Genomic DNA, 16,572 nt, shown 5'->3' with positions numbered 1-16,572 from the left:
TCTGAGCAATCCAGAGGGTTCTTCCATGAAGCCTACATTTCCTCTTGCCTTCCCTTGTGCTATACCGTTCTCCCCACAATGCTCATGCTTCTCGGTTGCACCAATGCCCACGCTCAGCTTTACTGCCACCTTCCTCATAACAATTTCCTGATCGATGTAACGGTGAGTAATTTTCCCAACTCTGTTTTGGTATTTTGTTCTCATTCATGATGTTATTTTTATACTTTAAATTACTGTTATTTTGCTCATATTATCATGTGTATTATGGAACAATTCAGCTCACCTGTTATGTGGCAGGTGCTTTGGAGCAAGCATTTTAAGTCTGCTTTGTCTTTGAAAATCTCATTCCTTCCATTTTTTTAAAATATGGTATCTCCTCAGTAAACATGGGGCGGTATGTATGAGGAAGGTTAAATCTTTGGCAGCTCAGCTTCTAAAGAAAGGATGCACTTGACTTCACAAGTGCCATCCATACAAAGGATGCTCTGACCACTGTCTTCATTCTGGAGTCCCTTAACTCTTAAGGTGCTGGTCCCAGTTGAGATCAGAGCACCCGTCCTTACAGAGTGCACCAGGTCAAGTCAGGTCTGTGTGAGAGACTCATGTGTGATATCCAGCAGCACAACCATGAGCCAACTGTTGCTAATAAGTACTCAGGGCAGAACTAGAAAATTGAAACGATGAATATTTTAAAACCCAGTTTTATTTGAGAGTGACTGGTGGCACTGGGTTGGGAAACACAGCTCTGGAGCTCAGAGAAGCAGGAAACTCTCACGCTGTCCAGAAAAAGAACAAGGAAGAAAAGCACCTTGACTAGGTTGGTGGGACTGAAGTCTACCAGGCTAAAACTCCCAGAGCTTGAGTATGCAGTCAAGCTTTGTACTCAAGGGAGTCTGTCCGGGTCACACTGATCTTGGCTTTCCATTGGGCAAATACTAACCAATGGTTTCTTACTCCTGGCACTTCACCTTGTGAAGGGGAGGGGGTGATGCTAGAGTTCCATGAACTGACTTTTTAAGTCCAGCATGGGTTGTTCCCAGGTCTGATGGGATGCTCACTTTGCTATTGTGGGAATCGTATGATCTTCTATCACTTCCCTTTCCTTAGCTGATGTCTTGAGACTCTGACCGTCTTTCTGTAACCGAATAAGATGTCACCTCCTCTGTGAAGTTACTCATAACTGTAGAGTGTCTGCTCTGTTCACAGTATTCATAGGACAGCCGAGGTTCTATTCAGCAGAGGAGAGTTGCTCGTCTCACAGAACACACCCAGGGAAACAATTAAAGGCACAGTTGTGGGAAGATGCTGTTTATGACGATGAGGCTCTTGTTTCAGTCCAAGACAGAATTAATGTTCAATAAATGTTAACATTAGGATTATCCCCCTCTGTCATTATTAAGCTGCAGGATCCATCTCACAAAAGAGAATAAGCTCATCAGCATGGCATTGTTGTCTTAAGCAAAGGTGGTGAAACTGTTCTCAGCTGTTAATTAGGGGAAAACATTACAGTCACTTCTATTAAGGGGGGATTAGCTCATGTATACATGGAAGGACCATCCAGAACTGCAGAGGAAGAGAAAGCATGGGCATTCTCTAGTCACCGCAGTAAACTTTTACATCCATAAGTAGATTGAGGCAGGTTTTGGTTTTTAAAGTTAAGAGCTGTTAGCTGAGGACAAGTAGAGTAGGCAGCTGTTGGATGATTCAGCATCTCTTTCAGTTTCAGTGGAATGCTGTTATGGTTAAAGTGCAGTTATTTGGGATTAGGTTAATCTAGAAATTTTATTATCAGCCTAGCATCATCTTTGCTAAGTCCTGTTCCTTCTATGCCTCTGTGCTGCAACCGTGCGTGGGGTCCACATTTACAAGCTGTGTTGGGGATGGGTCCCCTGGATTACTATTTCCTGTGGGCCTCTAAATTGCTAAGTAATGGTTTCAGCATTAATAAGTGGCTCCATAACTGAAAGAATGCACCAGAGGGGCTGGAGAGAGAGAAAGACAGACAGGTAGACAGGCAGACGGCTTAAAGATTAAGAGAGTATATTACTATTACAGAGGATCTGAGTTCTCTTTCCAGCACCAACAACTGAGTGTAACTCTGACTCCAGGGCATCTGATGCCCCGTTCTGGCTTCTGTGGGCACATGCAGTCATGTGCACATTCATAATCCCACAGACATACATACACAACCATATACACAACATCACAGATTCATTAATAAATTAATTAACAAAAAATCATAGATGTAATTTTTAAATAGACTACACTTTTAAAAAGAAGACTGCATCACAAATTTTGGGTTTTCTCAACAAATTCCTATGTCTGGGAGGAAATCCAAGATTAAAATGTTTTTGGCTATAAAATATGTTATTGGCTGTTAAAGACATGGAACAAGGAAATACCGTCTCCTGTCTATTTTCAGGTACCCTACTGACTTGGGAAAGTTATTAGTGTCTCTTTTTATGATTTTAGCTTTTCAGAATTTCTAATTCATTATTTTATTAAGGGTTGGACCAATAATAAGAAAAAGTGACTCTTGGCCAGTTCTGGTGCCTAAAGAGGATCTGAGATTTTGTTGAGCCTAAGGTAAAGGGGAAGAAGGATTGTAAAGTTTTCCTGATTTTTGCACTGAAGTCTCTGGTTACTCAGACTTTTCAGTTAGTACTGACTGCGTTCTCTCCTGCTGCTCCACAGGGTGATGAGGAGCACTAGGTAGGTCAGGAGTGTTTCTCATGAACCCACTGTTCTTCCATGACTTCATGTGCTGAGCTTGTCCACATTTCTAGAGCCACCTCTTAGCATTTATGGCATTTCATATTCTAAAGTGTTTATGCATTACTTCCATTGTGTGCTGTACACAAATGGGAGAGAGACGGTGACATGGCGTCAGGTTACACATGCTCAGAGGCCAGAAGTGACCGGTCAGGGTGGCTCCATGACACTGAGGAACGGTTTAGAAGAGCCTGACTCTGGTGACGGTCTTAGCTACCTGACTTCAGCTTTGGAAACTCTGATCACCCAGAGTGACGTTTTAGAATCAAGAAATGCCTTAAAATGATAATGTAAACTTCTCATTATACAGAGAAAAGTAGGACCTGAAACCTTTAAGGCCCTTTTCAGGTCTAAAACATCAGATGCCAGCAACCTGACATTGTGTCCTGATGTAATAGCACCTGCCACCGGACCTGGCTCATTCCTTTTGAATTTCAACCCTGCCATTCAGCTTTGGTCTGTGTCTGAGGAAACCAGAAGGCAATGCCTTCCAGTTAATCATTCTGATTTCCACCTTAACATCTGGTCAGCATTGTATTTATAGCCTTCAAGCGGGCACTCCAGTTATTTATAGCTTCCTAGGGCTTGTGGCCTTCAGAAACTTTCCCCTTCAGACAGTATTTCAACATGATAGAAGTGTGAAAATTTCCCACTCACACAAAAAACTAAATCATTAGTAAGTTCCCATGGGTCATCCCTATAAGAAGTGAATGGGTCTTCACTAATAGGTTAAATTTTACTAGTTAAATCTTAAGTTCATTTTAATTGTCGTATAAAATGGGTGCATTTATTGTATAGAGCGTGGGGTTTGAGGTGGATATGAATCCCAGACTGCTCTTTGGGATGTACATCTTAGCTAATTATGAATTTTTATTTTCATTTGTACTATTAAGGATGGAACCCAGGGCCTTATGAAAATTAGGCAAATGCCAGACTGCTAAGCTCATCTCACTTTCTGTCACCTCACTTTCAAGGGATGGGATCTCCACCCATCTATGCCAGAACTTTGACTGGCTTGCTCTTGTGCAGGTCTTATATAAGTAACCACAGCTGCCGTATGTTTATGAGTAGGGAGAGTCATTGTTTTCAAAATCAATTTTCTTTGCAAATTTTTTCTTTATTGAGAATTTTAGTTATTTATAAAATGAAATATGATCATATTTAACCCAATTTTCTCCTTCAACTTCCTCCACACACCTTACCCATTCCATGTATTTGTTTGTTTAATAACCCACAAAGCCAGTAAGTGCTGGGCTTATATGCATGACTGTGGAGCATCTATGGGAAGGTGGGGATGCTGTCAGTGGTACATCCTCAAAGAAGAGCAATTTTTCTTCCCACAGTAATGTCAACTGCCAGTATCTGCTCATTAAAGGGTGGGGTCTAGAATCATCTCCTCCATCTATGTAGGAATTGTATCTGGCCTCATCTTGTGTAGGTCTTCCATGGGTAGCCATAGCTGCTAAGAGTTTGTGGGTGTACCCATTCCCAGAGGCAACATTTTCAATGTAACTTCCCTTTTCTCGGATAAGTTTGAACATAAAGTTGCTGGCAGAGAGCTTCGGGAGCAGAGTTAGTCAGACCTTTGCATAGTGATTCTCCTTTGAGGGTGGACAGACCGTCTCTTGCCTCTGCCAATAGAACCTGCTAAAAAGCACAGAGCAAAACCAAAGAGAAAAAAAGAAAGGGAGAGAGGGGGGGAATCTAAACTCACATTTAGAAAACAGAGAAAAGTGGGTTTTGTTATCTCACTTCTACTGTGTGTACGTGGTGGCACACAGTTGGCTCTCTGTTTTCTGGTATCTAAAGGAAGCACATCTAAGACATTGACCGTGGAAAGGTGCTTAGCTTCCTTGCACCCTATGATGTTGTATTAACTGTCATCTCTACAGGCTCGAGATTCTTGTTGTTGGTATATTCTTGTAGTACTTAATGGAAGCCTGAATTTTTAAAGCCAGAAGGGTAGCTTCCCTAACTTCAGACATACCCCATCCCCAAGTTCTGTGCAAGGTAGAGATTCCTGTGGCTGAATTACTTTATTTGCATTTATAGATGGGACAATCTCTTATGTATCCTGCTTTTAGAAATCCTTTTATGCCTATGGTAACATATCACTGGTTCTTCACCAGGGCCCATTCCTGCTCTCTGTGGCGCTCCATTCACCCAGCTCTTGGCTCCATGCTGTAGGCTCTTGGCCATGACCTTGAGTCATCTATCCTGCTCCATAAACTCTGACTCATTGTCACAGTCTAAGATCTGGCTTGCCTTTTTATTGCCAGTAGATGCTTAGAAAGGAAGAGGTCTATGGTGTTTTATTTTATTATTATTATGTATTATACAGAATTAGTTCCTTCCAGTTCAAACTTAATATGTTTATTTTAAATATCTTTGAACAGATCATTAGATAAAATTTGTACTCAATGCTTCTGAGATGGTCCTTACCTTAGAATAAGAATCAAAGAGCTATATCATATTGGACTTATAATCCATATCAGACACATTGACTATTTTAACAGCTCAAAGCTGTTCTTTGGATCCATATTTCTTACAAGATCTTATAATTCTTATAACCACATAGCATCTTGGATGTGCCATGATCCCTAGAGAACTCTGCCTTCTGAAAGAATTGAAGATGAGAATATATAATTTTTAGAGCGGAGGAAATACTGGCATCCTTGTGTTTTTCTGAATTCTTCTTAGAAAAATGAGCATTTTGGCTTTCAGCTGAACTTTCCCTGTAATTCTGCACAGCTGTAAGAAAGCTGGGACCCTACCCAGGATTTCCATATCTACATTGTTCTCTGCTGTCCACACAACCTGCAGGAGCCAGCATTGCCTACTTCTGCCCTCCAAATGACAGATAACAGCTTTGACTAGCCAAAAAAAATCAATTATTTCATCATTGTTCCCACTTCTACCAATAAGTCTGAATCCACTTACCTCCTCCTGGAAGCCCCTAGGCCCTCCACATGCTCCCACTCTGCCCGTCACTGACACGTTTTAAGTCTTGTCGAATTATTTATATTATATTGCCAGTATCATGCTTGGTTTAAGTTGATCTATTGAATTACAATGCACCCTAAAACACAATGGTTTAAAAGTGTAGCATATTTTGTTCATAGATTTACATAGTATGCAAAAGAGTATGGTGAGTGCCAGCTCTCCTGCATGTGGCTTTGGCTCGTGTTACTGGACTGAGATGAAGTGCAGTCTTTGGTATGACATCTTCATGGGAATGGCAAGCGATGTCTGTTAGGTGGAATCTTGACAGTTCTCCATGTGATCCCTTTCAGGCTCCATGAATGTCCTTGTAGCATGATGGCAGGGCTATAAGAGCAGAGGTTCCAAGAAACACAGCTGCCAGTATCTCAAGACTTTGGCTTATACACAGATCACCCTCCCCCCCATTCTATCCTCTATTCTACTGATCATGGCCATCCTCATTCATTGAAAGAAAGGCATTTTCCCCAATGAATGGCTTGTATGTAAAAACATAATTAACTTTGCTCTGTACTGTAGTGTTGAAGGCCAGCTTTGAGACCACAGGATAAACTGAGGAGGGGCCAAATGTGGAGTTGGCAATAGGTCACTCAGCAGCAGGACACTCAGCAGATTTTCTCTGTGGGAACAAAACTTAATTCTCTCAGGCCAACAAACAAGGGGATGGAAACCACACATTCACACACTCTAGGTGGATAAAACAGGTTCCAACAAGCTCCAAGAACTTTATTTTTCCCGTAGGCCTTTTATGACCTCTATACAAAGTTCTCTGTGTGAGAAGAAAATTATCTCATAGCCACAAGTTACATATTTTCTAAAAACAAGCACCAAAAAATATACTCTTCAAAAAAATCAGATTAAAATTAGTACACAAAAGGAAATTACAAGGAGATTATTGATTGTGTATTTTTTTTGAAACTAACTAAACCTTTCTCATCTACCTTTTTCTTCACAAGTTCATTGTAACCCCAAAGCAAATAATTTTCATGTTGTTGATTAACAAAGTTGAAGCAAGCCAAGTCTATAGTGTTTTCTCATGCTTAGCTGATTACAATTTATATTTACCAAGAGACAGATCACCTTCCATCTTTCTTTTTGAAATCTTGATTAGCTAACTGGCTAATCAACTGCTCCCTGTTCTGTCCTTACATTCACAATCGAATTACCTACTCCTTGTTCGTGACCTGCGTTTTCATGGTGCACACTGAAAACCCGTGGCCACGTCCTTAGATCACAAGATCAGACCAAAGCTAGAATGAATGTTTTCTTTGGGTATTAACTTGTCCCAAACCTACTTTTCTTGCTAGTTCAATTATGTGTTTGTAGTGCATAGTCTTTCACGGTACCCCCTATTCTAACCAGGTGCATTCTATTCTTGATTCTAACTTTTAACTTTCTATCAACTAACCTCACAAAATTATTTAATGCAAATTAACATCCTAAAACCATTTAAATCAAATAAGGAATTCCATTACATCATTAAATATTCATGTGTGTCACAGAAATTTATAAACTCATCTAAATAGCATTATTGCATGAAAGTTCATCTTCCTGTCGATCTGCAGGAAACTTGCTCAACAGAGTGGGCTAACACCCAGGATTTAATCATACCAGGCTATAGGCAGTGAGGGTCTTCCCAGGTATATGAGGAAGAAAGAAATGACAAACAATAAAAGGCACATCAGTATCAAGAAGCAGTCCTGGAACAAAGCACTGGAGCTGTGCCTCTCCAGAGCATACCCATCACAGATGAACAAAACAGTGAGCCATCTCTAAGTAATTCTCTTGCCCACTGCACCTCTTCCTGCATGGCAGCATCTGCCCATGTAGCTGTGTACCCAAGGAAGTGTACACCTTTCCCATCTCTAAAGCATAAGGTCCTGTAAATCTTCATTTATTTGTGTCAAAATTTTACCAAGTGAGTTCTCAACATTTGTTCTCTTAACCTGTTTGGGACACCCCCGAGTTAATGCACCCACAGATTTTGGTGTTTCCTAACTTATTTTCATGAGACAGCACCAAATCTTTGCATAGACAAAGGAGTAAAGAGGGAAAAAAGCTCCTTAGTCCTCCTCTATAAAGAAATGAATTGCATTGATGAGGGCTCTACCCCCACAATCTAATCATTCCATTCATTCCATTTGTGTATCTATGCTGGCACACACATGCCACTGTACATGTGCAGAGGTCATAAAACAATTTCAAGAGTTCATTGTTTCCCTCCACACTAGTCCTGGGAATGGGACTCAGCATACTAGAGATTTTAGCAAGACATAGGAAGAAGTATGAAACCTTGGGTGTCTTGAAGTTCTCATCACACCCTCTCCAGCACTTAGATACAAAACATAGAATACACCTTTTCTCCAGGGAGTGCCATACAGGAAATCTTCATGTCAAACCTAAAAATGGATGCTATATGTATTTCCCATGTATCTAGGACCTCTGTGATTCTAAGACTGCAAGTCATTCAACAGAGGGGAAAATATGACGCACCACCGAAGTTCATGGAATGATGCACCAAATGGCCAGTGCGGGACGATTAAAAGGTTGTAGTGAAAGACCCCTGAATTTGGGGAACCCCCTCACTCTAGTACCAGGAGAACGTGAACCCAAGAACTCACAGAGAGCTGCAATCAGGCAAGAGGTTTATTGGGGGGAACAGAGGAGACCATAGCTCTAGGGATGACACATACGCAAGAGATAGAGGAGTCAACCCCAAACTCAATTAGGGGGACATATTTATAGGGAAAATTATATACTTAGCAACAAGCACATAGAAATTTCATTGGTTCATTCAAAAATGGCACACTCTGTCTGCTTTTGGATATGATTCAACTCTAGACCACTCTGTTTTGAGGCACACTGACCTTCATACTTGTTTTTCTCAGGACTGAAGAGTCAGACCTTATCAAGACCAGGTGGTCTGTGGTTTTTGTTCTCTGCCTTGAGACATACTTGTCCTTAAGTCAGGGTTAGTGGAGCTAGCTTGAAATTTTAACTCTTTCAGTAGAAGCCAGTGGCATGGCTAAACAGGCTCCATGTGAGGCACCTTCACCTGCTTACAATCACAGATGTGTACTGTGTTCTTCTTATGTTATGCTAGAATCTTCTCAAATTCATTGTGTTCACAACTATCCTTCTTCTGTGCTGGCTAGTTTTATGTCAACTTGACAAAAAAAAAAAAAAAAAAAAAAGATCTGAGAGTAGCAAACTTAAATTGAGAAATTGCCTCCATAACATCCAGCTGTAGACAAGCCTGTAGAGCATTTTCCTCAATCAATGACTGATGTGGGAGGGCCCAGCCCATGTTAAGTGGTGCTGTCTCTAGGCTGGTGATCTTGGTTCCTATAAGAAAGTAGGCTGAGTAAGCAGGTCATGAAGAACAGCAAGCCGGTAATTAACTGCTCCTTTGTGTCCTCTATATCAGCTTCTGTATCCAGGTTTCTGCCCTGACATCCTTTGATGATGAAAGGTGATGTGGAAGAGTTGAGTGAAGGAATCCTTTCGCTCCCCTGGTGCTTTTGCTGGTTGTGTTTCATCACAGCAATAGAAACCCTAAAGCTGTGACTCTCTCTCTCTCTCTCTCTCTCTCTCTCTCTCTCTCTCTCTCTCTCTCTCTCTCTCTCTCAAAAGAACTAGATAATTATTTATGTCTATGTACAACATAAAGGAATTGCCATAGGAAGCCAAAAGAGGCCATTGGATCTCTTGGAACAGACATTTGTAAGCTGCTATGTGGGTGCCAGGAATGGAACAGGGTCCTCTGCAAGAGCAGCCAGTACTGGAAATCCCTAAGCCATCTCACCAGCCACTCTGGCCACTTTGTTGTTTCTTTTGGGCAGCAGTGAGAAATCTGAGAATGTCAGTAATTGTTCCTAGTGTGTATTAACCCGAAAACAACAGTGTTATATAAAAAAGTGCAACATTGTAGCAGACAGGCAGCTATGTGTCTGCTACATAGTCAGCACAATATCTGCTACCTTCTATACCCCGGGACCTGTGTGTCTTTGGAACTTTGTCAGGTATAAAGATGAAATCAAAGATGTTTGCTGTCATGGCAGAATGCAAAATCTAGCTAATATCTGGTTGGCTGTGACATTCTGCAGAAATTGTATCAACTGTTTTCTTTAAAATGAGAGCTTTTCTTTTTTACCTTATTTAACTACAAGTTAGTGGTAGTCTCTTCCTATGAGCATGAAGACTTCATAAGAGCAGTTTTCTAACTGTTTTAGTCCAGGTTTCTAGCAATAATTTCAATTATTCTGATTTAACAGGCTACCACCGGGCTGCCCAGTGCTTCAGGCTTAGAGACACATTGGCCAACAGCAATTTCTACTGGAGGTTTATTTCATGACTCAATGTTTTTGCATGGAATATAACTCATAGCTTCCGAAAAATATGTTTAGTGTAGACATTAAAATTCATCTTCAACACAGACTTTGAGAGTCAGAATGTTAACTCTATTCTAACATCCCAGAAGACTAAGGGGCCACTACTTTGTCTCTGGTGAAGAGAAACTGAGAATTTCCTCTACAGAGTGAGAAGGGCTACTCAAGAATATGATAGGACTCATCTGGTTAAGGGAACCCTTAAGCATACCTGCCCACCTTTCTCCCACTATTGGGAAGAGCTTAAGATACCTACTATGTATCAGAAAAATTCTAGGTGATGAAGAAAGCAACCTAGACAGTAGCATCAAAGATTAATAGCAGCAAGTACCTTTGAAGTAGGGAGATAAAAGTGAAGACATTGAAAGTAATTTCAGTAAGAGATGTGATCATGCCAAAGGCAAAAAGAGAAGTAACAGGTAACAAGACTGTCTTTCAATGAGACCCTGCTTATGGAGTTTTAAGGTAATCTAGGGAGACGGTTCTTAGCCAGCACAGATGAGAGCTATTTTAATAATATACTCAGGATGCTTTCTGTCCAGGTGATGAGTGAGAAAAGAACAAAGGTGTGATGCTTGGTACCACAACCACAGCAAAACTGCTGTTTTCTGGGATCTTTGTTTTCACTTGGAGTATATTCAGTGTCTCTAGAAATTTGTTCAAATGACTGCAGACCTGGGAGGAGGAGCTTTTGCTATTGGTGCACAACATACTGCTGCCATTAGTGTTTTTATGTACACACACACACACACACACACACACACACACACACATATATATATATATATATATATATATATATATATATATATATATATATATATGTATGTATGTATGTATGTATAAAATTTGACCTTTTGGAAATTTTAGCTGTGCTATCAATGTTGAAAAAAATTTACCATGTTGATCTGGCATTGTATTGAAATTAATGGCCACACTGGCCTAAAAGATGTTTTCCCCATTTATACAGAAGTAACACACTATTAATTATGAAAGTTCTTATTTATGTGGGTTTGACTAGAGAAAGTCAAAAGTAATTCTCTAAATGAAGAAGTAATACTGATGCTACTGTTTACCAACAGCTCTCAAAATTCTCAGTTGTTTGATTAAGAAATACTTAATTTGCCTCTTTTTGAACTAGCAGTCAAAATGATTGTTTTCTACTATATTAAGAAATATTTTAAGTATGGGAAGAAAGGGGACAATAGAGTCTCTTTAAAACATTAAATTCATAAGTCTGGTTTTCTTGCTTTTCTGACCTTATGTGACCCTGGATAAACCTTTGTAAATAATCTCTGAATGTTACAGAAGTCAGAGTAGATATTGTCTGTGTGGATATTTCCAAAACTGAGGTGTGATAGGGAACAAGGGAAAGGTTCACTCCTGTGGGATCAGCCAAGAACTCCAGAGCAGCACTGAGGAGTAAGGACAGAATCTGCCTCAGGTCCTCCATTGATTTTAACTTTGGCATCTTTCCTGTTCTGTATTCTTTGTGGAAGTCTCCTTGACTTCACATAAAATGCCAGAGTCTGGATTCTACTCTCTGTCTGAGCTGACTAGGAATGGGCCCGACCTTTCTTTGCTGTGGTGACTAAGGTACTCACATCAGGTTAAAACACCTCAACAACTCCTTTTCTGCTCCTAAACAGAAGCTTCTGTGGGCTATTCCCTATCTTGCTGCATGGACCACTGTCACCAGTTCAAACCAAAAGCAGGGATTCCTGCCATTTTGCTCAAGTGTAACTAAGGTGTTATTGGTCTTTTAAGATGGCCAAGATGAGTGATCTTAATGTCATTGTGGACACGGCTGTGGCGTTCCGAGGGCACTTTGGGTGGACAGAGTGGGAAGTCTGTGAAGAGCTGAGGGCAGAACCTGGGACTTCCTGGATCTTCACATAGAGTCAAGACCACATTTCTCATGATCCTCAAAGCTGAGCAGAATTAAACCAGCATTCATGCAGAAAGCAAACAGAAATAGGACAAGATAAGCTAGTGACAGGGTAGGACTCTCCGGTACAACTGGGTGTGGAAGTTAAACCAGAGCAAGTGAAAGCACTCCAAAACTCGGAGAAAAAGCAAATGGGGATGAAATAGCTCCTGTCTGTGCATAAACACAGTCCAGTTGCAAATGAGTGCGTATTAGCCAGGACTGTCAGGAACTCAGAAGAGATGTGAGGCTTTCACACAGGCACCAATAACATTGTTTATGGGAAGATTTACTTAGGATACAAGAGCTCAGAATAAGTAGCCTGGTGTCTTTAGTACACAGAAATTGTCACTGTGTCTATAATCTGTCTAACTTGGACTTGATGTCAAAACCAAGAAGGAACAAGAAAGGATGTACACTCTCACGTTACCCATGTGCTCAGTTTCTGTTCTCAGATAATAACAAAAAGTAGATCTTATGACAGCTCTCAGCTCCCATATTGTTAGGATGGACATAATAAGTCCTTAATATTTGGAAATGGTTGAAGACCTTGCAAATGAAGATACTGGTTTGGAATTCAGTTCTCTTTATATATAGTAAGTCAGCCATGATCACTTTGTTTAGGCAAAGACTCATCTTTGATCTTGTCTTAGGCAGGGAAGTGTGAAAGTCTCACACACGACTCTGTGGGAGGCCCTGTGTGTGTGCTGATGACTGAGGACATTAGGGGAGGGATGCTGAGACTGAGAACCCACTAACAGAAGTGGGGTACCCTTATGGATGAGATTATGTGGACTTTTCTCTTTGGTCTTGAGTTGGGAACAAGGAAAAATGTTTCTAAGGAGTTCAGTCGCTGACCAGGTCTTATTAGCTTGGCTTAGTTGCCATTGGGGCTTTGGTTTGGCTGTCTAGAGTGATCACCACAAACCTTTGCTAAGAGTTCTCTTACATTGGGTCTATCTAGTCATTGTGTATGCAGTCCTCAGGGCTGACAAGGGTTTTATTTCATTTGAGATGAGCTGAGAAGATTTCTTTTATACAGCTTTTGGAGACAGAAGAGATAATGGATAGAAAGGGAGAGACGGCATGTCTGCAAGAGAAAATCAAGAAGGCTGTTTCCACAGATGTCAAGACCATCACAGGTTGCCTTGGAGACAGAAGGCCACTTGAGAGAGATTCTTGTCTTCAGTCCAGCCTAAATGTAGTCTAGGATAAATGCTCTCCTCTTTCCTATAAACTGCCCACCCTGGTCTTCATGGGGCTCTTACATGCCCAAGTGTCCAAAACTTCCTGTCCTATTTCCTAAGCCAATTACAGTTTCTATTTTTAACCTGCAAAGTGCTGGAACTCAGGTTTCTTTATCTCGGAAGTTTGGGGAGTCAGCATGAGGTGGTTGCAAACAGATTATAAAACAGCTGTATAGTAGTTGGCTTTATATTAATTTCTCCTTGTATTTTGTTTGTGTGAATTGAAGCTTTTTTTTTTTTTAAATATTCAGGCTCGCTTCTGTATCTTTTTACTCCTTTAGTTGCCCAAGTCTCTCAGATTCTCAGCATAGTTATAACTTGTTACCAACCCCTTTCATGGTTATTTAACATCACTATTTCTTTACACACACAGACACACAGACACACACACACACACACAAATTACATATGTTTGGAGGCACAATAGCTTTGTCTTACCTAGAGTCATGTCCATGGGTTCTGGATACATTCACCTGATTTCTAGTCTTCCTTCCTATTGCCAAAGGAAGTGTACTATGGACTCGATTTTCACTTAAGTGAGAATGGTGAGTAGGGATGGCTCATTGAACATAACTAAGTTATCAGTCTTGGTAAACATGAACATATAAGCACAGGATGGCTAAACGTCTGGTCCCAACAGAAAGCATAGTGACTAGGTACAGAATAAACAGAGCCATGTCTCATCTGATACACAGTTCACATCAGAGTTTGCTTGAGCCACAAACTGAGGTCTCTAACACAGTGACATAGAAAATATAGATTTAGATTCCATCTGTCTTAGTTATTGGTATTCTTGAGTGGAAGTTATGTTTCCCTGTACATTTCTTGTCTAAATTTCACAAGTAAATGTAAAATAAGCATTCTAAGTAGGATAGACAGTAAAATAAGGATTATTTACCAACATCGTGGGAAAACTTGTGGTTATTGAAAATGAAATTTATATATAAAACATTTACCATCACTACTGTACTCCATAACCTTGGAGTGAGTTTGGACAACCCCAGACCACATTCTGCCTCTGAGAGGTGATCCTTAAAGAATTCAGACAGCAGAAAGACCTGACATTAAGAGATTAAATAAAGGTGGTTTAAGTGAAAGAAGAAAAAAAAATAGATTTACAAAAATGAAGTTAATTGTAGCGATCGCCTATCTCTCCGGCAAGAAAGACGAGCCACAACAGGATCCTCTACAGGCGTTTATTGCGGGTTTGATTGCAGTTGCGAAAGACCCCGAGCCCAGAAATCAACCCTCCTCACATATGCTTAGGAGGGATGTGTGCTACCTGATTGGTGCATTCTGTATGCACTAATTAGCATACTCGGGACTAGAGAACAAGTCAGCATGAGTCAGCAAAACAGGCATGTGTGCATGCACAATTAGAGTGTTTATCTCAAAACAGGCCATCCTCCCTTCGGGCTGAGCGCCATCTTGTAATGGTGAATGTGGTGGCTTCCTACAGTTAATTAGACAAAGTTGTAGGCAGAATTTGGGTTACAGATAAAGCATGCAGCATGTGCTAGTTAGTTTTCCATGGTTGTTTGTAACCAAGCAGATTTGAATCTCTTAAACATAATACAATCATGACTTTAGACAAAATATTCAGGCTTGATAAATCTCTGTCTCTCCCTTTCACTTCCCCCTCTCTTCTTCCTCCCCTTCTTACTCCTTCTTCTCTCCCCCATATCCTCGCTCTCTCTCTCCTTCCCTCCTTTCTTCCCCCCTGTATCTTCTTTCTCTTTCTCTCCCTCTCTCCACTCTATCCCCTATAGCATTCAGAGAGAGAAGTTACCTTCCAGAGCCAAATGATACCCCTAGCCAAATGTGAGATTAGGAAGAGGAGGCTGGCTTCTGGATTCATCCTACTCAGTGAAGAGAGGAAAGCTTGGTCTTCACATGATCTGCCCATGTTTTCAGAGTTTTTTATCTGGTCCTCCTGTGGACAGGACAGTCCATACAACTGAAGTATGTCTGACCTCTTTTGCCTCTTGCTTGCCTTGTGAACAGAGCAAGAAGCAGGATGTTCCTCGAGAAGACCAGGGACCAACCACCAAGAACTTGGACTTCTGGCCACAGCTGATTACACTGATGGTCACTATTATTGATGAGGATAAAACTGCCTACACCCCTGTTCTCAATCAGTAAGTACACTGGATGGAGAAGCCGGCAGAGTTCATCCCAACGTTAAAAATGTATTATCCAAATTTACATACTACCTTTGTTCTAATGACAGTGAAAGTGTATTTAATTAAACCATACAAATACTTTATTTTTATCAGTAAATATCAGTTCAGTGATAATAGCATTTTTTTATTAAAACTACAAATCATATAGTTGTTTGGCTGTGAGTCAAACATTTCCCAGGATGTGATCTTTATTTTGTTTAGGGCAGAAGCTTTCCTGTGTCTTCCATTGTACTGTCTTAACAATGACACAGATCCAGACTCATTGTGGAGATCTGGGTTTATCATTTTATTGCCGTTCCGGACCAAGACAGCCCGAATCATGACTTATATTAAATTCATCTATAATTGAAAGTACAAGAAAAGTCATTCCAGCTTTACCATTTCTGCCTCTTAACTACCCACTTATTAATTTCTTTTTTTATTTTGAAAGAGTTGTTCAGGCTCCAGCACACCTTTAATCCCACACTCAGGAGGTAACAGCAGGAGAAGCTCGGTGTGTTTGAGGCCAACCTGGTTTACAAAGGGAGTTCCAGGACAGCCAGACTTTTTACCCAAAGACATAGTCTCAAAAAAACAAACACATAAAAAAGTTAGTTTTATTTTATGTGTATGAGAGTTTTGCCTGAATGTATGTGTACCATGTGCATGCAGTACCCAGGGAGGCCCAAAGAGGGCGTCAGATGCCCTGTAATTGGAGCCACGTGGATGCTAGGAACTAAAAACTAGGTTCACTGAGTGAGGAACAATTGCTCTTAACTGCTGAGCTATCTCTCTATGCCACTATTCATTTAAATATTTTAGCCTACTAAATTCAGTTAGAAATTTGGCTTCATCCTCTAGGGTTTGAGGAAACCACCAGTGGACGTATTGCTAAAGAACACCGACTATCCCTCTGCATGTACCTGTCAACTACAATCGTTCTTCAGCTGGGGATGGGGCTCCATAGCCATCACTACCAGGAATAGTAGCATCGATACCCAAGGCTTAACCTGTGGTCAGCTGCTCCCGATTGCCTTATATAATGCCTTATCCATACACTATATATACACGGTCAT

At 40.7% G+C, this 16,572-nt stretch overlaps 1 protein-coding gene across 1 annotated transcript in view; it reads left to right on the top strand.

Annotated features, from left to right (window-relative positions):
- The window catches only part of UNC13C (unc-13 homolog C), a gene marked incomplete at both ends in the record, with an annotated part of 411,981 nt that overhangs the window by 256,497 nt on the left and 138,912 nt on the right, over positions 1-16,572 (top strand). Inside the window, one exon of the mRNA XM_080934341.1 lies at positions 15,339-15,472. Within this exon, the coding sequence (XP_080790467.1) occupies positions 15,339-15,472 (134 nt within the window). The remainder of the gene's footprint in view (positions 1-15,338; positions 15,473-16,572) is intronic.

The sequence above is a fragment of the Micromys minutus genome (genome assembly GCF_963924665.1).
Source record: "Micromys minutus genome assembly, chromosome: 21".
In the NCBI taxonomy this organism is placed as follows: Eukaryota; Metazoa; Chordata; class Mammalia; order Rodentia; family Muridae; genus Micromys; species Micromys minutus.
The sequence above is the reverse complement of the archived record's forward strand: the minus strand, read 5'-3'. Positions and strand labels throughout refer to the sequence as shown.